Source organism: Rissa tridactyla, chromosome 7, assembly GCF_028500815.1.
Source record: "Rissa tridactyla isolate bRisTri1 chromosome 7, bRisTri1.patW.cur.20221130, whole genome shotgun sequence".
Lineage (NCBI taxonomy): Eukaryota > Metazoa > Chordata > Aves > Charadriiformes > Laridae > Rissa > Rissa tridactyla.
This window is the reverse complement of record NC_071472.1, coordinates 51,398,660-51,422,592: the sequence shown is the minus strand read 5'-3', so window position 1 is coordinate 51,422,592 and position 23,933 is coordinate 51,398,660. Positions and strand designations below refer to the sequence as shown.

The window sequence follows — 23,933 nt, the reverse complement described above, 5'->3', positions numbered from 1 at the left end:
CAATGAGCTAATAAGGCTGGTTCTTGGTGTAATCACTGCAGAGTTTTATATTTGATGTACTCAGTACTTATCTGGTGTTTTCCTCATAGATCCTAGAGCCTCCACAGAGGCCCTGCTGCACTTGAAATGTGGCTTGGAGGAGGCCGGCCCTTCTCCCCACATTACTCGAATGTGGATGCTTTATGGTGGAGAGGGGACCCTGCAGCTGAGCAGCCCAGCCCTTAGCGTGTCAACCCCACATGGGTAGACGGCAAATGGCATGAGGAGGCGGCTTGCTGGTGTGCTGGCACAGGGGTCAGTGGGAGCACAGCCCAGCTCCCAGACCAGCCACATCGCAGGTCTCTTGGCTTTGCAGCAGGAAGCTCTGGGCAGCAAAGCACGGTGCAGGGGCGATGCATGGTCCTGCAGTGAGGTCTCAGTGAAGTTTAGGAGAAGCTCTGGTGGTGTGTGCATCTGCTTCAGGTGCTGGCACCGCTGCAGTATGTGCAGCAGAGTTATAAATCATTTGTAAAAAGTAAAAGCACATCATGTTTGAGAGGAAGAGTGAACAGCTGTGGGGGAACTGCAGGTAGGGCTCCTTTTGGAGAGGGAGAACGTGATCAGCGAGTCAGCATTTGTTCATGTTTTATTTGGATCCATCTGGCACCCTCTTTGGTAAGTGTTATGAACATTGTGAATAACTGTCTCTCTCCTCTCCTCCCCCCGATCTTTTCTGCAGTGGTTTCTAGCGACAGTGAGAGCGACTCGGAGTTCAGTTCCTCTAGCCTGGATGACAAACCTTTACCTGCGGGGTCAAAACGCTCACAAGGCAGAAAGCACCGCGCAGGACTGGGTGAGGAGTTGCTATTCCTTGTGGCTGGAGGGAGAGTAGTGTAAAGTGCTTGAATGTTTGGCTCTGTGGGTACTGTGGGTTTTGGCTCAGCTGCTTGCCTGCCATACGCAGGTGCAGCCCACTGGCTTTAGCTATGCCAGGTGAGGATCTGGTCCTTTCTCACTGGAATGGTATCAGTGGTCATACTGGTGGTGGGTTGCTCTGCTGGCTTGCAGCCTTTTAGGGTCTGCCCTTGCAGTTGGGAGCTGCTTCTGGCTGCCCGGCAGCACGTCTCCAGCCAGCTCCTCACTCCTGACTTTATAACCTGGGAATTGCTGGTACCGTTTTAGGAGCTGAGCATGGGAACTGGGTTTTGACTGTGCTCCTGAGGGTGCCTGGCTGGGAGCGGGGTGGCTGTTGCTCTCTCAGGGCCTAGGCCAGCATCTGCACCCACTTCTTCCTCCCACAGCATCATCACTCTGTTGTGTCCCTGCAGCACCCATTGGGGAACCCAGCCAGGCCATGGCGCTGGGGAGAACCCACTCTCCTGCCCTCTCAGGGAGCCACAGCAGCCTGGGCAGCGAGCAGGGGGCTGCCCTCAGTGCCACGGAGAGCTGCCAGAGCGACCAGCCAGCGGATGGGCGCGACAGTGATGTTGGCAGCAGAGTCCATGGTAAGCTGAACCTCCTCCCTGGGCACATCCATGCTTTTAGGGCTGACTTCCCTTGATGCACAGCTTTCTGAGAGGCACACCTGGCAAAGCTGTGACCCAGAATCACCTTTCCCTGCTGCTTTTCTCATGGCAGATGCTGTCACAGCATTACAACTCACTCCTTCCCTCTTCCCCGTGTGCAGAATCTATTCTGCAACATGAGTAATCGTCTGGGGTGGGAGCTGCCTACACCCACCTCCATGAGCAGCCGTAGCCTGGTCTGTCCCCCTGCAAAGGCCTGGAGCTCCTACCTGCCCTGCAGAGGCAGCAGAACAGACTGAGCTTTTACTGAAGCAAAGCAAAGTCCAGCAGTTTTATGAGACTGAATAAAAATTTTCCTAATGTTAGATGGCTCTTAAAGCCAAGCATGGCTCTTCCCAGAATTCTGCAGTACAAAAAAAAGACACTTTTTCCCTCTCAACAACCTTGGAACAATTAAGTGACTGTGAGCAGAGGCTGCTATTGCATCTGATGTGGAGCAGCTGAAAGAGATGCAAATGCGTTCTCTCTGCGGTTCCCACTAATCTATTCAATAACCCCTTAAGTTATCGTTTAGCACCGCACCCTCCAGAGCGTTCCTGCCGCCCTGTGAACTGCCACTCCTTTTGTTCCTGAGCCTGTTTTGTGCTGTGCATGCTGAGGCGTAAATTGGATTAGAGCGAGCAGGTTTATCCTTTAGTGCAACATAGAGTCATAGTCCCTCTCCCCACGCTTCCCGCTAGAAATAGCCAGCATAAAATTGTTTCTCTGCTCTTCCCTCCCTCCCCAAGTTTCAGAGATTTGCAGTTTTCTTTAATTTTAGTTTTCACAAAGCGAATCAGATGAGTGATACTTCTGCTCTGTCTGTCCTCTCTCTGATTATAGTGCTGCCCCAGACTGGGTTTATTTTAAGCCCCTGTTGGCTGTGGCATTAGAGACAGCTGATTCCTGTTGTGTGTTGGCTCTGCAGCTCGCAGAGCGGAGCAGCAGGTTGTTCTGCGGGATTTGAAGCGGGTGGTGGTGGATAGTGACCCCTTGGGTGCTTTTCCTGCTGGTGCTACAAGGCCGTGCTGAAGTCTGGATGGATGCACACCTGGACAGTGTGTTTGTACAGTGCTTAGCACTTTGGAGTGGAGCTTTCCTGCCAGCTGTTCGAACTAACTGCTGCAAGGCTATGACAGTGCAAACAATATCTCACAGGTAGAAAATGCCTTTTTCCTCCCAAAAACCTCATATGCAAATCTTGGCACAAAGGGTCAACGCTTTCCAGTGGGATCTCTCCTTGCTAGGCGAGGGAGAGTTAAAAATGACAGGCAGCATGGACATATATTTAAAAAATGAAAACTATAGCAATCTCATGAGCCCAGTTAAAATAGTCCCTCAGACGTAGAGAGGATTCTGCTAAGGAAAAGGTTAAGCCAGGTTGGCTGACTAGAGAATATCTGTGGAGATCTTCATTATGTCTGGGGTCATTTATTTCCCAGTCTTCCCGCAGAAGGGGCTGCTTTGTTCAGACGTGGTGCTTGCAGCAGCGAGTGCCTTGGTAGGAGGGTTCCGTGGCCCCCACAGCTGGGGGAGGGAGGCAGTGAGACGGCAGCGAGTATTTCTGCTTATGTGTGCTCTGGGGGGGGAATGAAGCTGTTAGTTGTTTTAGTCGGCAGGCACAGGCTTGGGAGCTGGTGAAGGGTAGTAGCAAGCAGTGTTCTCCATGATGCGTCACGTCAGGGAACCAGCCACCAGGCGAGCATCCTTCTGGGCCAGGGAGCTGCTGTGGGCTCACAGGGAGTTAGGTGGCACTACAGCTATGGCTCTGCGACCGCAGGAGGTGGCAGGACAGGCTACAGAGGAGGTGGCCTGTCTCCAAGCCTGTCCTGTGCCAGCATTAGACCTCACGCTCCTTTCTGCAAGGTGAGGGCTGGTGTGGCAGCGTTTGAGACTACCAAAGGTCTCTGCAAGGAGGTGAAGCTGGAACCCGAGCATGTTGTGGGAGGCACATGATGGGCCTGTGTGGTGTTTGCCACAGCTGTATGCTCTGTCCCACAGTGTGGGTCACCTTCAGCACTTCAGGCTTGGGAGGAGAGAGGCAAAGTGAGTTTGTTTTCCCTCTGATGTGTTTGGGATGTGCTCTTGCCCCAGGAGTTTACGTGCTCTGGGACGCTGGAGGTCTGGGGTGTGCAAATGCGGGCAGCCTCGGGGCAGGTGACAGTGCCTCTGCCCCATCTTTAGATCAGAGCTTTGTCTGTCTGTGAGGGGCTTTTCATGATGGGTCCCTCTGGATGCCACTGTTTGCCGAAAAGCAGAGGCTGCTCTTGCTGTTCATCTCTCTAAAGAGTGGTGGAGGTGATGGGTGCTGTATGTCAAAACTAGGAAAACTCTTCACTGCATCTCCCTGCCTGTGGGACAGTCCCTGTGCTCTGCTCTGACCCAAAAGCAGAGCAAGGGGCAGAGATCCTTTCTCATTTAAACTGCTGATTCTCAGCTGCAGAATTAAAGGGAGATTTTGCTGTAGCTTTTCTGAAAGGCTCTGCAACTTTACACCACTGTGTTGGGAGCAATTTTTGCTTCATATTAGCACCTCAGGTGTTGTTCTACCGGTGACTTTCTTTTCGCTTCTTTTTCTCACCTCTGCTCTAATTCTGGTCTCAAGTGCAACTTTGCAGAACACTTTAGCATTCTTAAATTGCAGGCCGTGGCCAGAACAGGGAGTTAGGGAGTGGTACTGCAAATGCAGCTGCTCTCATAGTCCGTAGCTCTTTAAGCCTGAAAGCCAGGACAACAGCATGGTCGTGCGGCCAAGGGAAAACAAGGAGCTATTAAGAAGAGTTTGCAGGTTTGCAGTGTGTGGCTCCGGCTGGGGTTTGGTGAGGCAGATAATGAAGCCTGGGGTTTGTCATAAAATGACTCATTGTCAGAGCTGTGTTGGGATTTAGGCAACCTCAGCCCATGAGCCAAAGTTCTGGAAGAGAGTGGTGAGTTGAGAGGCTGCCAATTTTACTTTTTTTATACCACCTGCTTTCAAACCCTTTCAAAAGCATCATTTTCTGAGGGTCTGGTGTTTCTTCTTCTTCTGAAGCTCCAGCTACTGGAGGTGCACACTCTGACGTGATAGCTGTTAAGAGGAAGGTCATACGCTCGTTTTCCTGGAGAATGTTTTATCCTAAAGAGAATGAAATTTTCATACAGGAAAGAAGCCTAGTTTTTCTTTTTCCCTTTACTTGCCCCCAGGCAGGGAGGTGACTCACCTTGTTCTGGCTGTGCAGCTGATATGTTAAGAGGTGCCTCAGTTAAAAAAGAGCAAAATCCTCACTATTGTTAATTACAACATTTTTATTAAAGAGAGGGAATATTAAACAGAATTAAACAAAGAAATCATCAATATTTTACAGTGGTTTTCATTAGCCCATGGAGAGCTTTTAACAGAGATAACATCTTTGAGCTTGGACCTGGCTGCTGCAGGGGGTACATTAAGAGGAAGAGGCGTTTCCCCTCAGATCAGTAGCAAGTCCTACTTTGATGGGCCCAAGTTATTGGAGTCCTCCATGTCTTCTGAGGACCTTGTCTGAGGAACAGGTCAGTCTTGTTTGATATTCTGTGGGTCATCCAGACAGCTGGCTGGTAGGGAACGGTGAGTGAGCTTGGCGTGGGCTGTGGGGCTGGAGAAGACTCTAATTTGTGCTTAAAAGAGGAGGTTTGAGGAAACAGCCACAAGATAAGCTAATGAATGAGTGGCATACGTCTGAGTGCAAATCACAGTCTCCCCATCTCTGTTTGGTTGCCAATGTGTTGTTTAGATCATTAATACTTAAAGAGCAGTACAGCAGCTGGCAGTTAAACAGAGCCACGTTAAAAAGTGGTGTTGCCGAGTCTCGGAGCTGAGGCGATGATGGCAGCGCCTGATGGGGTATAAGAAATGTTGTGGCTTGCAATCGTAGGGTGAGACCGGCTGGAAGGACCTCCAGAGGTCAGCAGGTCCGACCTGAGCCCTTCTCCCAGGGTGCTGAAGCTGTAGGTTCTGGATTACCTCCCTTTTGGCTGCTTGCTTTGTAGCTGTCATGCTGGGAGAGGTTGAGCAGAGCTGAGAAAAGGGCCTGGAGCTGAGAGAGATGGGCAGGAAATGCTGCTTCCAGCTCTCCTAATTTGGGGAGATTTATGCCCTGTCTTTCAGGAATTGACTGGATTTAGAAATGAGGTGGTGTCGCGCTCTCCGTGGCTCAGTGCCTCCCTGGCTGGGGTAGACATCAACTTTTGCTCATAAATATGTAAGCTGTTAATACATGAGACAGGCAGAGCCATTCTGCATTATTTTCGTGGCAGGAAATTCTCAGGCCATCTTTGAAGTTAAAGCATTAACATCTTCTCTTTTTTTTTTTTTCTTCCCTTCTGTTTCTCAGATGTCTCTTTTGCTCCCTCAGGGACAATGAGGAGGTAACATTTTGCTTCAGTGGGTCTAACTACTCCGTTCCATGTAGGAAAAAAAATTGTCCTAACAGTAATTAGGCTCCAAATGGGATAGTAATTTCTTTAATGACTTTCTTCATGGCAGTCTTTGGGGAGGTGCCTTTTGTTTTCCTGCGCTTGGTGAGAAAGTTGCTTAAATGTTTTCTGACTGTTCTTTCCCTTGTCCCTGTGTGAGCTACAGCCAAATCGGTGTAGTCTTCCAGGGCTGCTGTTGCAGTGGGGCAAAATAAGTGGGCAACCACATGACGGAGCTGTGCTTGCAACCCCTGCTCTTCCTACCTCTGCCTTCAGCCCCTGCCTGCCCTGCGGGCACAGCATAGGAAGGAAAGGGGGGTCAGATGTGGAGGAGAGACCCTCACCCGCACCCAGCCTCTCTCCTCTGAGCCTCTGCCCCCTGCACTGGCTGCTTGCCCTGCTTTGTTCAAAGCTTGCTGCCACTGCCACGGGATTGAGTTTTCCTGCTTCTGAGGAGGACGAGTTGTCTGTCTTCCGCAAAGAGAAAAAACTGGTTTGTGCCTTCATGGCTGAGAAGCTTTGAGCCGTCTCTGCCTGCTCGTATTGGTACTGCAGAGCACTGAATGGTCCTGCCATATTTATAAATAAAACATGTCTTCGGGTAGTGACACCATTAGGAAATGATTCAAGATTTGCATTCTATATACAATGCGTTTGTAAGTGTGAACCTCAGAAGAAGCATATGCCCCTTCCATGTTTTAAGGAATTAAAGTGTTTTCATCCTCAAGTGATAGAACCAAAACATTTTCAGCTCTTTTGAGTCTGCCTTGAAGTTAAGGGAATAAAGGCTCGAGTACCTAAAGAATAAATTACTTTCACTATTTCTGTAATTCTTTATGGAGTTTTAAATTGAAGAATTTTTCCATGAAAATAGAGGAATGACAAAGACTCATTCTCTTCCCCCTTTCACTCAATATATCTGGAAGCAAGTCTGCTGCTGAAGATGGAACTCCTATTTTTGTGCCTTCTTTCACATTGCAGAGGTCTGCGCTTTGGTCTTTGATCAAACAGCCTGTCTGGCCTCCTGCTCCCACGTCCTTAGACTTATTCTTTGCCCTTTGCAATACGTTTACTCCTCGCGCTTCCAACTTTCTATTCAGCATTTTGCGCAAAGCACTGAGGGCAATAGTTGATGTAATCTTTCAAAACAAAGCATAAAGGAAAGAGCAAGGGAAGTCAGTAATTTAGAAGTTAAAAGTCTGGATTTTGGAGTCTTTGTAAACATATTGAGAGGTTTTACGGCTTGGGAGGCTATCTTTCAACTGGGATGTTGGTCAGTAGCTGGTAGGAGGAATTTGCAGGACCACTTGTGTCTTGAACGGCAATGACTGGAAATATCCCCTGTCCTTTCTCCAGGAGTCAACATAATTTATGCCTCTTTTAGTTCAGAGAAGGGGGAAAGAAGTTAGTATTGACCCGCCACTGCCTTAGAGCTCTCCACATTGCAAGCCCCGTGTTTCACCCTGTGCGCTGGAACCAGCGTGTCCCAGCAGACCTTGAGTTCTGCCAGGGGCTGCTGAAGTGATTAGTTCAGGTTTGTTTAGTCGACGTGAGCCAGAGTGCCTTCTGCAGCAGAGCATTGTTGTCCTGCGCCCGTCCCCAGCCATGGGCAAGGGCTATGTTCTGCCATGGCTCCTGTCCACAGCCCTGGCACATGGAAGGCAGGAGGGTCACGTGGAGGACCTGCTCTGTGGCATGTGGATGCTGTCACCTGGTTTGGAAACCTCTGTGAGCTGAAGCTGGGCTTTTTGTCTGACTTGGCCCTTTAAGGGACGCATCTACCAGAGGACCAGTTCTAGCAGTACAACTCCTTCTTTCTCTGTTTCTTTCCCCTGTCTTTTCTTTCTTTAATAAAGTTTAATGGGCCCTGACTGCTGTCAGAGTGTGGAGTAATGATGCACAGACGTTCTCTTCATTATTATTTTTAGTAACCTCTTAAAATGGCACTGAGCATGTAAAAGCACTGTAAAATAACTTTGTTAAGTCTCTCCCCTTCATTCTTTTCTAAACAAAACTTTTGTCTTTATATATTTTGAAGGCAAACGGTGCGTCCACACCAAAACGCGATGCTGACAGAGGTGAAGATGGAGCTGCTTTGCCTGGATCCATCACTCATCCCTTGTCCATACCTGTAGACCTCACTCCAGACAACAACTGCTGCCACTGGTGACTTTAGATGCCAGCTCTTGCACAGGCATTAGCAACACAATGGCACCTGGGAAAGCACCTGCCTCTCCTCCCTGCCTCACTGACCTGGTTTATGGTTTGGTCTGGTTTCCCCTTCTGCTGATGGACACACACTTTAGGCTGTTGCTCGGAGAGGGGAGCTGTGCTGTGCGGGTCCAGACCCGTGTTTGTTGGACGGTGCACAAAAAGTGCTCACTGGAGCTGAAGAAATGTGTGCTGCCTCCACTGTTCCTGGCCTGCTGAGCCCAGCATTCAGCTCCTGACTTTGCAGCCTTCAGGAGAAAGGGAAGTTCACCCCTGTGTCCCTGAAATGGGGTGTGAGGAGACTGCAGCCCTTCTACTGCAGCCCAGGGGTGGATTTCCCTCTGTGAACCCCAAGGGTGAGACTGGGGCTCCCATTTGCACTTGACTCCTGTGGGCCCAGGTTGTCACCCTTTGTGTTTCTTGTCATCATTGTTCTGGTTTGAACAATGATGTTTGGTGCGGGGCATCCTGAATCAGCTGGTGAAGTTGTGCTCCCGTTCACTTCCACTGAGGTCTCTCTCGATGATAGGGCTGTCTGCTCTGGGAGACGCTTTAGTTAGTTAAGAAACACTCGAAGTAGTTTGCTATGAATTTTTCAGTCCTCCTGGCCGTGCGCTGGCGTGTGTGTCTTGTGGTGAGGGTGATGCTTTGGCAGTGGGGTCATGGGTGGGGTGTGTGTGCTGCAGCTCCTGGTGGGAGAGTGCCCACCACCCCCCGGCCCAGCTGACTGTCTTTGTGTACCCAAACTGGATAAAAGCTTTCATACTACTTTATCTTGTTAAGCTCTGCAGATTCTTCTCCCACATGCACACCTTGTCAGCTCTTGCATGAACAGAGGCCTTTGTTTTACCTTTTTCCTCCAAGTCTCGAGCATCTGGCTGACTGTGATGGTGTCATCATGAGTCAGGCAGTAGAAAGCTGAGTGCCCCACTCCTGCTTATTCTCTGGGATGGACAATTTCCCTCCAAGGCCTGACAGATGAGAAAAATCAAATTACCTGAGATCACTAGAGCAATTAGGTCTTTGAAGGCCTGAACAAAACCCACACTAGGCAAGTAAGAGTCCGTGGATTTTTAGTAAATGCTTTGGATCTGACCCGTCTTTTGCTGAAGAAACGAAGTATTCCAAAAAGCTCCCTCTGAAATAATGGATTTAAAGGCAATTTGTGCCTGTTAATGTCAGCCTTTTCCCTTGGTTATTACTCTTTCGTTCTGTTCTCCTTTGCTGCTGAGTGCTTTGTGCGCATGTAGTATATGTTTTTACAAATGGCTGCAGCATGAAGATAAATGAGATTGGGTGCTGGAACACTCTAACAGGAGATCGGAAATCAATCCTTGACTTTCTTTCTAAATGAACATGGTCCAACGGAGGACTGTTCCCTTACTGCTGTTCCAGCCAATGCACTGTGGCACGTTGCTGGGAAAATCCTTCCAGCTCTTCCTCCGTGATCTGTTTCTGCCCTTTTAAAAAGAAAAACAAAACCTTTTCATGATGCGGGCCCTTTGAGATGGCGTAAAGAGAAACCACTGAATGTGGGCTTCACAACATCGGTGTTGAAGAGAACGAGGGATGAGGTTGTTCTCCACTGAGGGATGCTTTATGTTGTGGTCTGTGTTGTTTAAACCTGGCCACTGAGACTCAACCACCTGCATCTCTGAAAGGGGTAATGCCAAAATTACTAGCTGTTTATGAAAAAGTAAATCCAAAAGTCAGCTTTTGCCAAAATGCTGGTATGATTTCAGAGCTGAAGTCATGATGTTTCTTCTGAGGGACTGTAGGGTCTTCAATTTCAGAAGCATTTTGCCACCAAAAAAAGTCCTGGTTTGCCTTGGAGCTTTTGACAGTCCTACTGAGGCCGTCTGGGTCGCGCTCTCATTACCGCAGTGCCTCAGCTTGGCCTGCCAGCCTAAATTCATTCTATAGAAGGAGGAGAAGGAAAAAGACACTTAAAAATTGGCTCCATTTTCTTTAAACCTGTTACTTTCTCATCAAAACCTCTACACTGAGCCGGAAAGAGTTTTTAAAATTGAGTGTGTCGTTTCTAACTCTTCTTGTGTTTCCTGTGCTTCATTCCTGGGCAGTGCAGGCAGGTCAGTTGTGTTTTCACCCCAGCCCTCGCTTCTTAGGGCCATTTACCACACTGGGTTGCCACCTCTGCACAGGAACCTGGTAGTCCTTGCTGGTTTACTGTGCTGCTTTGAGGCATGGTTTTGATTTTTAACAGAGACTAGGTTTTATAAAACACTCTCAGAGATCTGGGACTGCTCTTGTACCAGTGAGACTGGAAACCATTCTTTCTTACCTCTATATTTTACCTCCATGGAGTAATTCCACCTGAGTTTGAACTAGAACCCTTCAGTTGTCTATGGAAAGACTCCTCTTGGGTCGAGGGAAGGATCTAGCCCAGGAGAATGTGAACTCCCACATATGAATGTGATAGAGGAAAATCCACAGCTCTGTGCGCATATTTTCTGTTAAAGACCACGTTTCTCTTTGTTGCATCTCTCTTGGTTGTGTTTTGTAGCTTTGGTTGGAATATTAGCTGAAGCCTGTACCACTTGACTGCCTTTTCCGTTGGCTTAAGGTGGGCAAGAAGGGCTCAGTGAATAGTGCTCAGTCTGCTCCGGTCGTTTGTCTGTCTTTTATTATTTTGTTGTTCTCATCTCCATCCCTTACAACTTTTATGTAGTGTTTTACTACTGGAAACAATAAAACTTTGGCTCAGTAACAAATGCTTGCCGTTCTTGAAACAGTAAAAAGTTTTTTTTCCATTCCCAGGTTGCAGATACTCTCCAAATCCTTGGTCTGGGTTCAGCGAGGAAAGAAAATCCAGCCAGTGGAATGCTGATTCACATGGCTGGAGCATAATTGAATTCTGCACTTGAAACTCATCTTTTGTCTTGCCCCTCCTTGGTGCCTCACGCTGGCAATGGCAGGAGGCATGGGTCTGCTCCTCAGCCCCTATGTGGAAGGTTTTCCATGTTGTAACCACTAAGCATAAAGCAGCACTGCTTGTCATTCTGTCAAGTGTGTCCCCATGGCCTCCCAAGGCTTGTCACTTGCTCCGGTTTAACAATCAGGGTGCGTTCCGCTTAGCCTACAGAGAAGCATCTCCGCATTGTTCGCCGAGCATGTGCAGCCCTGGCTGCTCTGCGTTCCCTTCCACTCGGCATTCAGCTTCAAGGTTTCAAATGGCTTTTTAATCTGTTTTTGCTTTTCCCATTTTAAAAGTGCCTTGATAATTGCTGTTGGGATTGTTTTGCTGGGGGGCTGCGATTAGTCCAAGGATGGAGCGTGTCAAGGACTAACCACCTCTTACGTTGTTCCTTCCCCCCTGCGCTTGCCATGACAACAACCAATATATGGGAAAGTCAACTGCGGGATCTCTGAATCAGAAACACTGGCCATGAATTGCCAAGTTTCCGTGTTTGCTTTTTACAGTTATAGTTCGAGGGGAAAGCGGATGCTTTCCCTGTGGGAACCATGCATAGTAGTTCAACGCTGCTGAAGCAAATGGACTACTAGCTGGTGTTTAGACAATGTGTTTCTGGCCATTACTGAATCAGACAGGGAATGCCCTGGACTATCAGCTGGAGTGCTTGGGCAGTGATGCAAAATGGCAGATAATTTCTGCAGATGGCTGAAGTTCATTTTTAAAATAAAAGTTAGCAGCAGTTGCTCTTCTCTGCTCCTCCCCATCCACCCCAGAAGATGTTTCCTTCCATGGGAGAGGGCTGGTGGTAGCGATGTCTCGCCAGCCCACCTCTCCCATTTCTTCCTGCCACCGCTCCCATCGCTTTGTTCCTCTCTGCGATGGAGACTGCTCTTCTGATCATAACGCCTTGTTTCCTCAGGTGGGTGTGATTTGAAGAAGAGTTGAGGGAAGTTTTTTTGAAGGGCTGATGCCGCAATCAAATAATGAGACTTTCAGCAGGTGCAAAGATGACAGTTGACGGGTAAGCATTTCATGGAAAACTTTTATCTTGAGCTGCTCATTCAGATTCCTTCCTGACCATTGCCTCTTATTAGCAGTATATTCAGGTAGCGCTAGAAATACCAGCAACGCTTGAGAGGCAAGAGATGAGGATCTTGCTGTGTAGCTCCATGGCGGTGCAGAGACGGGAATGCGATGTGTGCTGCCTGCCAGTGACGTGTGGCAGCGCGCGCAGGCAGCCATGCACATCCTCGTGCACCCTTGCCCTGCGCTTCTCTCCCTGCAGAAGTGTTTCCTCTCATTATCTTCATTGCAAGACATGAAAGGAGCCAGGCCAGCCCCATAGCTGGTGTAGTACACTGCTGCTGGCCTGTGCCCCACTGCCGAGCGGTCTCTGAAGACGCCTGTGCAGCACCCAAGGGTGCTGCTCTGATCGGTGCCTGGGAACTGTACCTTTGAGGGACGAATTCAAATCCCCTTGAGGCGGAGGACTGTACACATTCACCTGCATGCTTCGCAGAGGTTCTGTGGGTTTGTCTGAAGGCATACGTTTTGTTTCTTTTTTCTTCCACTGATTTCTGTCTGGCACTGGAAGGTGTTTGTAAAATTTTGGAGGGATTATTGCTCTTGTTTTCCCTCTCTGGAATGAGTGGCTCTGCATGATGCATTCATATTTTGCCAGGAAGGATGGGTTGTGGTTTTAAAGTATTTTTGTTGTGGACTGTAGCAGTTTAACAGCAACTGTTATGCTCTGAGCGCTCTCTCAGCCCCCAGCTATATGCCATTTTCTCCCAGGTGCTTGCCTGTTACTCTGTAGTTGACCACATGCAGCAAACAGGCGTCACTGCCTCCCTTTCTCATCAAGTCTCCTAACAGCCTAATCACTGCAAGCAGTTATTATCTGGGGCTGGAGATTTACTGCTAATCAGGACCTTATCAGGGCCATCTGGGCAAGGGGTGCTGGCAAGAGACACCTTCCCCCTCCTGAGCGTGACTGACTTCTGCTTTCAGAGGTAGCTCTGACTAATTATTGCAGCACTGTGGATGCTTTTATTTTTTTGCAATTGTACACCTCCGCTCCGGCTGTCCTATGCCATCACATCCCATCGGAGCAACCCCACAAGTGTGGGAGCTGCCCTGGGGCTCAGTTTTTAGGGCTAGATTTGGGAGCTGGGTGGAGAGGTCACATCTCCAAGACGGGTCCTTGCTTTCTGAGGCTGTGCTGCTTTGTAGTGACAGCTCTGCACAGTGTCCCCCAGCTCAGCACTGGTTCTGCGCTGGGTATTTCTGAGGTTCATTCACCCCCCCAAAGAGTCCCCAGACTGATACCTACCCAGCCCCTGGATGGGGACACAGGAGCTGGATCACTGAGAGCGGCTGAGCCCAGTGTTATTTATTTTTGTGCTGGTGAAGCCAAGTTCAAGAGACCAAGAAAATCTCGGTGAACAGCTGAGCCCCGCTGCGGGAGAGCAGGGAGCAGGATCTGGGCCCTGGGTGAGCAATCATCAAGCCGCTGATGGGACAGACCTTCATCTTCAAATGACACTCATGCAAAATTGAACTCCTCCAAGCAATCACACCATGGCCATTAAAACGGTGCCTTGGAGGACAGAAAAATAAACTGAGAAACACAAATTAGGGATATAAATCTTTCTGGCTATGTCTGGGAGGTACCTGTTTAATTAGCGTCATTGAGCAGCCTTGATGTAGTAAGTGCTAAGTAGGAAACTTGCCAAATTTTCCCTGTTTTGATAGCAGGTGACTCGTGTTCTGTTTGAATTTCCACCTTGTGATTGTTTTCCTGTACTTGTCAGAGTTTTGTGTTGTCTGTAGCATGAGGAATTAGCTGCTGTCACCTAGGCTAATCAGATGCTACTGCACTGGGGAGGAGCTGCCCGCACCGTCCTGCCTGAGCCCTGTGTGGTTATGGATGTCTTTGATTTAAGGCCTAAGGGATTGCAAAGCTATTTAAACAAAGTATTGTGTGGTGCAGTTCATGTATTTAATCATGTTTTTTGGTTCCTGTCCTCCCAGAGCGCAGAGGTCACTCACCACATGGCAATTTTAAAAGAAGGGCTCTCCTCCCTGCAGTGTTGGAGGAAGACTGGGGAGGGAGGACAAGCTCTGTTCCCCACAGAGGACTGGGCCACATGGCCAGGACACAAACCCAGTCCCTCTCCAAGGGGCTGAACGCGAGGGCTGCCTCACGTCGGGTTGCAGTGAGCTGCAAAACGCTTCCCTGCGCTGCTTCCAGCGCTGCCTCGGTGAGCCAGGACCCCCAGCATGAGGTGCTGAGCTTCCACAGAGCCATACGTATTGGTCCTATGTAAAGGAGGGTCCTCAGGGCATAGAGGAGCCTTCTGGTTTGTGTACCCTCTTGCACAGCTCTGCTATGGGCTTTGGAGATTTATTTGTGTGATGAGTAAGAATATCTCTGCGAGGATTTGGGTTAGGGAGTTACTGAGCCTTTGTTTATATATCGCCCCTGTGTATTCCAGCGCTCTGATGCTAATTGGTACCTCTGTAACATGAATCTTTTTAACACTGATAATGCTTGTGAGTTATTGGATGCTTGGCCTGGACCTGCCTGGGAATTGCAGGCGAGGCATCCAGAGGTGCTGCCGTCTCCCAGGCATTGCCTTGCTGGGTTTGCATCCTGCCTATATTCATTCTGGCAGCCTGTGTTTCATGCCATTTAGCAGATCACTGTTGCTGACCTGTCACTGTGGGAGACGGTGGGATTAGGATGATGGAGTGGTTGGAGAGGATAAACAATAATGATGCTACATCGGTGCAGCCCAAACAATGCCTTTCTCTTTCATGTTTTCTTTTTCTGTCGGTTTGCTATTCAAGTGTAATAAGATCAGTGCAGATAATTTGTGTATTCATACAAAACATAATTTTCCCTCCTGTGCTTTACCAGCTGCACTGCAGTCGGAAAGGCAAATACGCACTTTCTTTTGCATGGTTATGAATGGGTGCATCTGTTCCTCGAAGATAGGGAAAGGAGCGTGAAAGGACTGGAAAGGGAGGGAAGAAATCAGATGCAGCCCATTTCATTGCCTCTGTGGAGAGGGAGGCGTACAGGAATCAGATTTTTGCAGCATGGGCTGTGTCCCACACTGATGTATTTGGTAAGTGGGTGAGACGCCAGCCTGTGGGGAAGGCAGAGAAAGGGGTTTTGTTTGATGGGGGGGCAGCCCATGGAAGCACAGCCACCCTGCAGCAGGGCAGGGGTGCCCAAGGAAGCTCAGCCCCATCTTGGTCAGGGTCTGCAAACCACCATGCAAGGACAGCCAGAGCTGTGCATGGGGCTGGTCCTGCTCCTCCGCCTGGGCAGCAGCCATGAGAGCACAGCTGCCTGCTTCCAGCGTTGGCTCTGCTCTCGCGGTGCTGCCTTGCTTCGGCTCTGCACAGGGCTTGGCTGGGAATATCAGGGCAAAAGTTGGAGCTGAGCTGGGCTGTGCTTGCTCCTCCCTGGTTGGAAATCGCAGCTGCCTTGCTCCCTGGGTTCTTTCCCTTCCTGTGCCAGGGGCTGCATCCCTGAACCTTCGTCTCTGCATCCCCCAGGCTCTGCCTGACATCCCCTGCAATGGCAGGAGGAGGCGCTGGGCTAGAGGTTGTACACCAGTAGACCTAATTTATTGGGCTTTCTTTTCTCCCTCCTTTCTCTTTTCTGAGAGGGGCCCACTACAGAGGTGGGGGGGGGGAGGAAAAGGGGTTTAATTTTCTCCTGTTATCTGGTGTCTCCAGCTGTGAGCCACAGTGACAGCCCTGGACTGATCAAACACTCGAGCAGCCTTGATTCAGCGTCCCATCTACGTGGTCATAAATAATGTAAGTGCTCAGCCCCTGCCTGAGCCCATACCCTGGCAGCAGCGCGCCAGCAACGTTCCCTCCTCCTGTTGCCATGATGTTGGGCTCCAGCCTTCATTGCTTGTGACACGGAGTCATTAGGCATTAGCAGTTGGCACCGGCGCCTAATGACATAATCGTGTGCAAACGTGTTCTTTCTCCAAGGAGGATTTTTTCAGCCAGAAATTCTGTTTCTCTCCCTCCCATTGATGTGGAGTCCCTCTGACCCCTCTGCCAGGTTTTGTTTCTATTTCTCACATGCTTTGCGAGTCCAAAAGGTTCCAGATAAGGGAACCAAGGTACCTCTTTGGAGTGAAATACAGTGCACACTACTTAAAGGATAAAAGTTTACCAAAGCTACTGGGAGCTTCTCATCTGCCTTCAGCCAAGGGTCTTGACGTGGTTTTTAAAAGTCTTAAAATGTCCCCATTTAATAGTTTGGGTGGTTAAAGCAGAGATATGCTAAACGCGTGGCTTTGAAGCTCTGCGAGGCGGGTGGCAGAGGTGGTGGGTAGGAGCTGTGCAGGGCAGGGACAGGCCACCTTCCTTATCTTCCTCCATGCTGCAGTGATGGGGCTGGTCACTGCTTTGCTGGGGAGATGTTGTGCAGCCCGGCTTGAAGCACAGGGCTGATCTGGCTGCAGAGCAGGACGGGGACTCGTCTGGGCACAGTGAGGCTGAGAGTGGGGTCCCCTGTGGTCAGATTCATAGAATCAGAATGGTTTGGGTTGGAAGGGACCTTAAAGATCATCTAGTTCCAACCCCCTGCCCTGGGCAGGGACACCTCCCACCAGACCAGGTTACTCAAAGCCGCATCCAACCTGGCCTTGAACACCTCCAGGGATGGGGCATTCCCCCAAGTGAGCAGTGGTTTAATGCTGCTTCTTTTCTTTCCAGTTTCTTCAGCTGCAAAAGTGGCTAGAAACCAAGCAGATGTGGGTCATTCTGGGTGAACAGACCCCCAAAATACCAGATGATCTTGTCTGAGCAGTGCTTTTATTTACATGGCAGCATTGTCACCTGCACCAGCTAAGGGGAGGGGGCAGCTCCAGCTCACTGCATCCCAGCAAACTTCCTACTGAGCTTCTTGCAGGATTTGCACTCGTTGCTGTTGATTGGTTCAGGCATGTTTAATCCCAGGGGCACTTCAGGGTTTAGCTCTGCGTCTTACAGGCCAGCACTTGGAGATAAGTCACCGTAATTTGCAAAGCTTTCAGTGGTGGCAAGGCTTGTAGTTACTCCAAGTCCTGATGGAAATGGTTTGGACACCGTTGGGCCAATCCTTTTGTCTGTTTTCATGTCAGCGTTTAGAAGGAGCACAGCAGCAATTTCTGGGGCTGGAGATGCTGGGGGAGTGAGCGTGCACCTCCTGGTCCCTCCCGACGTGTAATTTCTGGGCCTATGAAGGGACTCGGTAACTCCCTGTGCAGCTCTACATTAGAAAAGCACTTACGGGTGTTTAGTCAGGCAGCTGCTCCGCTGCCCGCTCAACACCTCGCGCCCTGTAATTTTGTGGGTGGGCTGCAGGACTCTATGCTCAGATATTACTGCACTACTTTAATGCTGGAGCAGGTTGTGCCGAGGAGGCCAGGAGGGGAAGCTGCTTATTTCTTACAGCCGTATAAATCTGATGTTGCCACCAAATTGTTGCAATGCGGCTTTGAAGGGTTTTTTGCCTTTCTGTGGGCCACGGTTACAAAGTCCATATTTCTATGTTAAGAAATCAGGAATCAAGTAATTGAATCTCTCTCCCCCTTCCTGTAAAATCAAGTAATTGAATCAAAGATCATGTGATTTAAAAAAAAAAAAAAGACAGAGTAAAGAGTTCATTTTGGGTTCCCTTTATTGGCCTCTTAAATTCCAAGCTTTGCAGCCTGCTGGGAGTGTTTTATTGAGCTCTTTTCACAGCTGTGAGTAGGATGGACTTAACTGCCTGTTATTCTGGGACCCAGGACCTGGGCTCTTGAGAGACAGCAAGAGTTTATGGGGACGGGGACCGTTTTAGCCTGGGTGACCCTGATGCTGAGGCTGGGAGCGTTTCTCCTGACCCCTGCAAGCGGCATGCCTATCCCAGCTGAGGTATAACCTGTGCGAGTAAGACCCTGAGGAGGAAAAATGTTGCTGTTTTGTTGGCATTTGAGTGGCCTGGGATTATGCCTGACAGCAAGGGATGGTCCCTGGGGTTGAGCTGCCAATGGCCGTGACTGGTCACCCAGAAACCTGCTGAGGATGCAGTTGGACAAGCTTCATTGGGATGCAAATGCATGTAAATTCATGTAAACATATGTCTTGGTGCAGGTAGCGGCTCGTGCCCAAATTATGCAAATGTTCTAATCCAATAATGCTAATGTCATGATTATCCAGCAACACGATGTTCATTAATATGGTTCCCTGGCTCTTACACCCGTCACTGTCAACACGATTACGCTGAGGCAGAGACTTGCAGTGTCTCTGGCAAGTGGAGCCGGTCACAGGGAGAGAAAGGGACACCCAGGTCTTGGTGGGACCAGGAAGGACTGTTTGTCTGTCTGGTGAGGCCCAGAGGTGCCGGGTGTCCTGGGGAGTCCCTGCCACGTGCCTGGCCATGGTACCACCCACCTGCCACGTTCTCCTCGGGAGGCTCTTCCTCCCAGAAGGAGACTCGGAGCACATTTCACAGTCCCCAGAAGCCTGGAGAGTAGCTAAACTAGCATTTCTTAATATCCATCGCTGTGATCAGATGAACAGGACTAGCAGGGCCATCTAGTGACTCCTCTGGCTGCTTAATGACCTGGGAGGTGCCCCCCCTTAGATGGTTATAATTTTAATGTTTGTATTTTGAACCATGGCCCTGTAAGCTGTCCGCCTCTCCCTCCATCTCCCCTCTTTTTGGCTGGTGGTTATCCCTTGCCTTGCAGTTTTGTTTTCCCTGGTTCACTACAGAGCTGGAAAATGTTTGGGCTTCCCCACGGTGGAATGGAAATTTGTCCTGTGTCGCCTTGGGTTGGGTGACATAAGGTCAGACAGCTAAATAGCCTGTAGATCGGAGAGGAGAGGGATCCTGCAGGCTGGCTGGCCTTCCTCAATGCCATCAGTAAAGCTGCTCTCTGGGCAGGAGTCTGCTTCTCTCGGCTGTGGCCTCAATTTCTTCGCTGCTAACCCGCAGGTGCCGGTGTAGCCGCTTGCCGGGGCACTGCGGGGCTTCCTCGTCGCCGGCTGCTCCTGCAGCTTCGTGCCGGCTGGCAGCCACGAAGAGCTCAGAGCTGCCTGCCCCAGGGAAGAGCTCAGCACGTCACCCCGCTGCCTCCCCAGCCGGCAGGATTGCTCTCTCAGGTACCTCCTGCGCGTACATCCACGGGGTTTTTTGCAGTCCCAAAAAGATCAGGTTTGTCTTTGTGGTGCAAACACGAGCAGCCCTGCCCGGGTCAGGGAATCTGGGGCTGTTTGCTCCCTCCAGCAGCCTGACGCCAGAGTAGATACAGATTTGTCCTTCTTGCGTGACTCCAGGGCCTTTTATTTTGCTTTTTCATTAGTGTTGCTTGTTGCAATGTTGGCATGATATTGGGATTTGTGGATGGGGCCAGGAAAATTCCCTGGCAGCCGCGGCGGCCGATTCCCTCGCAGCTCACTGAGACTGGTTGAACCTCATGATCCAGGGATAGGTAGGACAACTCCCAGCCGAGCCGGCAGCAGCTGGGAGGAGCAGCAGCCAGGACAGAGCTCCACCAGCCATTGCAGGGCTGTGACAGGTACATTTACTGCGCTAAGTATCAGCACCGAACGGGGGCTTTGGTTAGATTGCTTTTGACAGGATGTCGTTAGCCTGATGTGTATGTGGGAGAGGAGCAGCTATAATGCTCCCTTAATTCAGCCAAATTGCTCTTTAATTCTGCAAAACCAAGATGTTATTTCATGAATCCCCAGAGCTCGCTGTGGAGTGTCTTGATGCTGCCGGTTATCGGTGGCCTTTTCCCTTTGCTTGCATCCAGCTCCAAGTTCTCGGAGCATGGGGTGGGACCAGTCCTCCCTGAAGCTTGGCTGCTTTCCGCCCTCGCTTGGCTTTGTGTGTGTTAACTCTGGAAGCTAGTGGTGACTCTTGAAATGCCTCCTCCCACCAAAATGTGAGCAGAAAGTCTATCAATTTCCATGGCAACGGGGCCAGGCCCTAAATGCTGATGTTAACTCTGCTGCTGGACATTTGTGGAGCCTGAAGGGCTGGGTGTGCCGGAGGCAGTAGTGCCCAGCCCAGGTGCAGCTCCCCAGGCCAGCACTCACTGCATGTCCCAGCCACTGTAAGGGTGAGGTGCTGCTGCAGAACAAACGTCAGGCTTTGCTCCAGGCTGCCTGGAAAGTCTTGAGAAGTGATGTTGTCATCCTCCTGCAGCTGGGAGGCACTCGGGAAGGGAAGAGGTAAAAGCAGGGTAAAACTACTAAGACAAGTCAGCTGGATAATCTCAGAGGACATTGACTCCAGCTCGGAAAGGCACTCAGAGCAGATAAAATTAGCCTAATAAGAGTTGATGCTACACAGAACTCTCCGCTCTCTTCAATGCAAGGGATTGGGTCTGCATTTGGCTCACAGGCGCATAACAAAAAGGTGGCTTTGCCTGGCATTGTGATGGCAAACCCCTGCTGAGGTTCTGGAGTTAGGGCGAACCCAAGGGCCATGAGGGAAGTAAGAAGAAAAAGTCAAAAAAGGCTCATTCCTAAGAAAACATCCCTGAGGACTGTCCCTGGACAGCACTGTGCCCTGACGTGGGATGTCAGCAAGGGTGAAGCAGGGCAAAGGCATTTAGGGGAAGGGTTTGTGCAGGAGGACGTTTCAGGGCAGCCGGCACTTGGGGCCCTGCTTTGCCCAGGGGTGCCCTGGCCCCTCTCACCTGCAGTTTTTGCTTTCTCTGGTAGATGCTGACTGCAAGACAGGGCAGTGCAGTGGCGGTACCAAAGTGGAGAACATGGCTTGCATTTCTTCTGAGGGCTGAACCCAGGTCATCCCAAGTTTCTAACCCAGCAGAGCGAGCTGGGTGCTGCCACCTGCCAATGCAGGGAATTCACGGTGCTTCCCCTTCTGCCATTGAAAGACTCCCAAAAGCAGCTCCTGGGGATGCAGGATTGCCTGCACAGGTTAGATGGGTGCGTGGGTTGGTGGTGCCTTTGCTCTCACCCTGGATTTGGGCAGGACCATGTTTGCACCGCTGCAGGGCTGCCCAGCTGCTCCCCAGCCCCGTGGCTTTAGCTTCCATGTTGAGACACGTGCGGGCCATTAAAGCTCAGGGACAGCACACCCTCTCCTTGTGCACCGTTCAGTCGGCTTTTCCTGCAGCTTCCCCTTCTCACTGCACACAGATCCACCGCTGGTGAATTCGTGTGTATTTAATATGTGCTCCCTATAGCTAATATTTACAGCAACTGGTTATCCACTCTGGTTGATTTGCAGGTGCATTATGTGTTGGAAATGGTATGTCAGGGTGCACGCGCACAGCATGTTCCCTCCCCGAACAGGAGGGTAGACATTTCACAGGACTTCAAAACCCAATGCATTAAAATTACAAAACAAAACACCAACTATTTTGGGATTCACATCGAAATGGCAACATATGCTACACATTAAACATCAGCCGCTACCGAAAGTTTAGCTATTCTGGGTCCATCCTGAATGGTGCTGAAGATGCACAGAGCAGATGCCTCACTACCTCCTCCCGTCCTCTTGGAAGCTCCCTTGCAGGTCCATCTGTGGGTACCAAAGTGCTGGTAAGAAAGATGCCATCCCCCCTTGCCATAGGTTGGGTGTTTCATAAGGTGTCTGGGAACCTTAAGCAATATTTTGAGGGGAGAGGGCTCTCTCTTGCTGGCATTTGCCCTTTGCCTGGCTTTCTGAAAGGGTTTGTTTGTGTCTGCTTTGTAATAGAGTGTGGGCTGTATTTTACCACAGTGATTTTGTTCACAGCTAGTAATTGCTGGTTAAATCTGGTCAAATGATGGTTGTTAGCAAGGCCTGTTTGAGCACAGATAACCTCAGATATTATTCGCACAGAGGAGCAGTGGGGACCAGGGTGCTCTGGGATATCAGCATTGCTGGGGAGCCTTAATCGGCACAGCCTGGAGTAAGCCTCTTAGGATTATTTAGCCAAGTTTCCTAGTTATCATTATTATTATTGCTTTATTTAGCAAATGCAAAGGGTGTTTAACCAGGTAGGGTCCGCAAGGCACTCGAGGGGCTTAGCCAAGCCTCCCCAGCAATCGAGGGCTGAGGTCTTTGAGGGGAAGCAGCCTCATGGCCGGTAGCCGTGCATCGGCCAGAAGACAGTGCCTTGTGTGAGCCAAGGAGCAAGGCACATGTTGCTTTTCAATTAACCCCCTTCCCATGCGCACAGCCATGCTGGAGCTAAGCTCATTTGACAAAGAAAGAAATATGTTTCATACCTACCATCAGGGTGGACTGAAGGCAATGTAGGTCCCGAGTCACCCCAAAGGGATGGAAGGGTCTCTTCCGGCAGCGTTGGGGGAGCTGGGCTGGCAGCGTGGGCTTCCCCTGTTCCTGCCCCTGCAGCCAGGTTGAGCTGGCGTTACCTTCTGGCACCCTCTCATGCCTGAGGCTGTGGGCGCTTGCTGTGGCTTAACAAAGGCTTAACAACGGCTGGGAAAAAGCAAAAAGAAAACTAGGGCTGTGCAGGCTAGTGCTGCCTTGTGTCACCTCCCTGGGTGACCGTCAAACCTCCCTGCTCCCAACCTGCAGTGGGTCCCCCTGAGTTCAAGGGTACATGAGATGTAGAGGTGATTCCTCCAAACAGGCTTTAATTTGGCTTCGGCCCTTCATGCACTCTTCAGGCTCATGTCTTCTCCAGCAGCCCCAGCAGAGCAGAGGGTTTCTGTGAAATCATTTGGGTTTGAGATGACAAAGTATTAAATAAAGAACCAGTGGGTCAGTCATTGAATCTCTGGTAAGAGATGGGGGTGTGCAATCCTGCTGCTGTACTTTTCATATGGACAGGAATTGATTAAACTGGAATCAGCCCTGGTTCTTCTTGATTTAAACCTGGAGTAACTGACACCACAATTTGATGCTTAGCATTTGAAATAAATTTGGTTGAAGTGTGTCCTGAGTACAGCCTGTATGTTTGGATGCATGTTTAATCTACTTGCTACTCTTTTGTTTGCTGTAGGAATGCTCCTTCTGTTCGCCCGTTTGCGCGGCACTGGCAGGATGGCTCCCCGGTCACATAAGGCAGCTGGGCTTCTGCAAGGCTCTGCTCAGGGCATGGGGTGAGTTAGTGGCACGGGCTTTGTTTGGGATGTGCTTAAGTCTCTGCTCATGCCCCTTCTTCAGGACATCATTTAAAGTCTAAGCTGTCCCGGGACAGGATCCTTTTCTGAGCTCGGACTGGAGTTGGTGTGATGGCTCCTGCATTCTACATCACCGCTCTCATTATGGGATGCTTTTGGCACACTAGCCCACGCCCTCATCTGATATGAGCAGCTGAACCACTCTGTTGCACCTCAGAACAAGCTGCTGAAGTGCAGTGTCACGTGTGCTGAGCTCAGGATGTTGTCACAACTTGCATGCACCAGGGAGAGGAAACACAGCTGTTGACAGGGGCAATGTGCTCTTCTCCATCATCCCATTCCTGCTTTGATGTTGACTCTGTGACGGCCATCTTCACCTTCTCTAGAGTATGTCCTCCGTTCCTCCAGGGATGGAGTATCCCCCTACAGAGCGGCTCTGCTGCCTGCCAGGCAGAGCTGTTGGTCCCGCTGCTGAAAGCAGCCATGTGATGTTTAAACTGTCACCCCTCTTGCCGGGCTGGCGAGGAAGCCAGCGTTCCCCCTTTCAGGGAAATGAAGGCCACGTGCGTGGGCACCACAGTAGCTCTGAATCACCCCGGCAGAGCGAGGGATCAAATCAAGTCACATTCCAGGGCATTAGACAGACGGTGGGAATTAAAAGCTTTACCTGGAAACTGGCTTTGTATCTCCAAGCC

The 23,933-nt window shown here is 50.1% G+C and overlaps 2 protein-coding genes across 16 annotated transcripts in view; both read left to right on the top strand.

Moving 5' to 3' along the window:
• The window catches only part of RPH3AL (rabphilin 3A like (without C2 domains)), a 46,643-nt gene extending 35,725 nt beyond the window's left edge, over nt 1-10,918 (top strand). For all 8 annotated transcript variants that reach the window (XM_054209662.1, XM_054209663.1, XM_054209667.1 and 5 more), the window contains 3 exons: nt 719-832; nt 1,308-1,484; nt 8,014-10,918. In XM_054209662.1, coding sequence (XP_054065637.1) covers nt 719-832; nt 1,308-1,484; nt 8,014-8,048 — 326 coding nt within the window. In that variant the 3' untranslated portion in view covers nt 8,049-10,918. The remainder of the gene's footprint in view (nt 1-718; nt 833-1,307; nt 1,485-8,013) is intronic.
• Nucleotides 10,919-11,008: 90 nt separating this feature from the next.
• DOC2B (double C2 domain beta) overlaps nt 11,009-23,933 on the top strand; it is a 50,249-nt gene continuing 37,324 nt past the window's right edge. The window contains exons 1-3 of one of the 8 annotated variants that reach the window (XM_054209657.1): nt 11,009-11,131; nt 12,041-12,142; nt 23,118-23,217. The gene's annotated coding sequence lies outside the window, so the exon portion shown is untranslated. The other 7 variants (XM_054209656.1, XM_054209658.1, XM_054209655.1 and 4 more) reach the window with 7 other exon arrangements.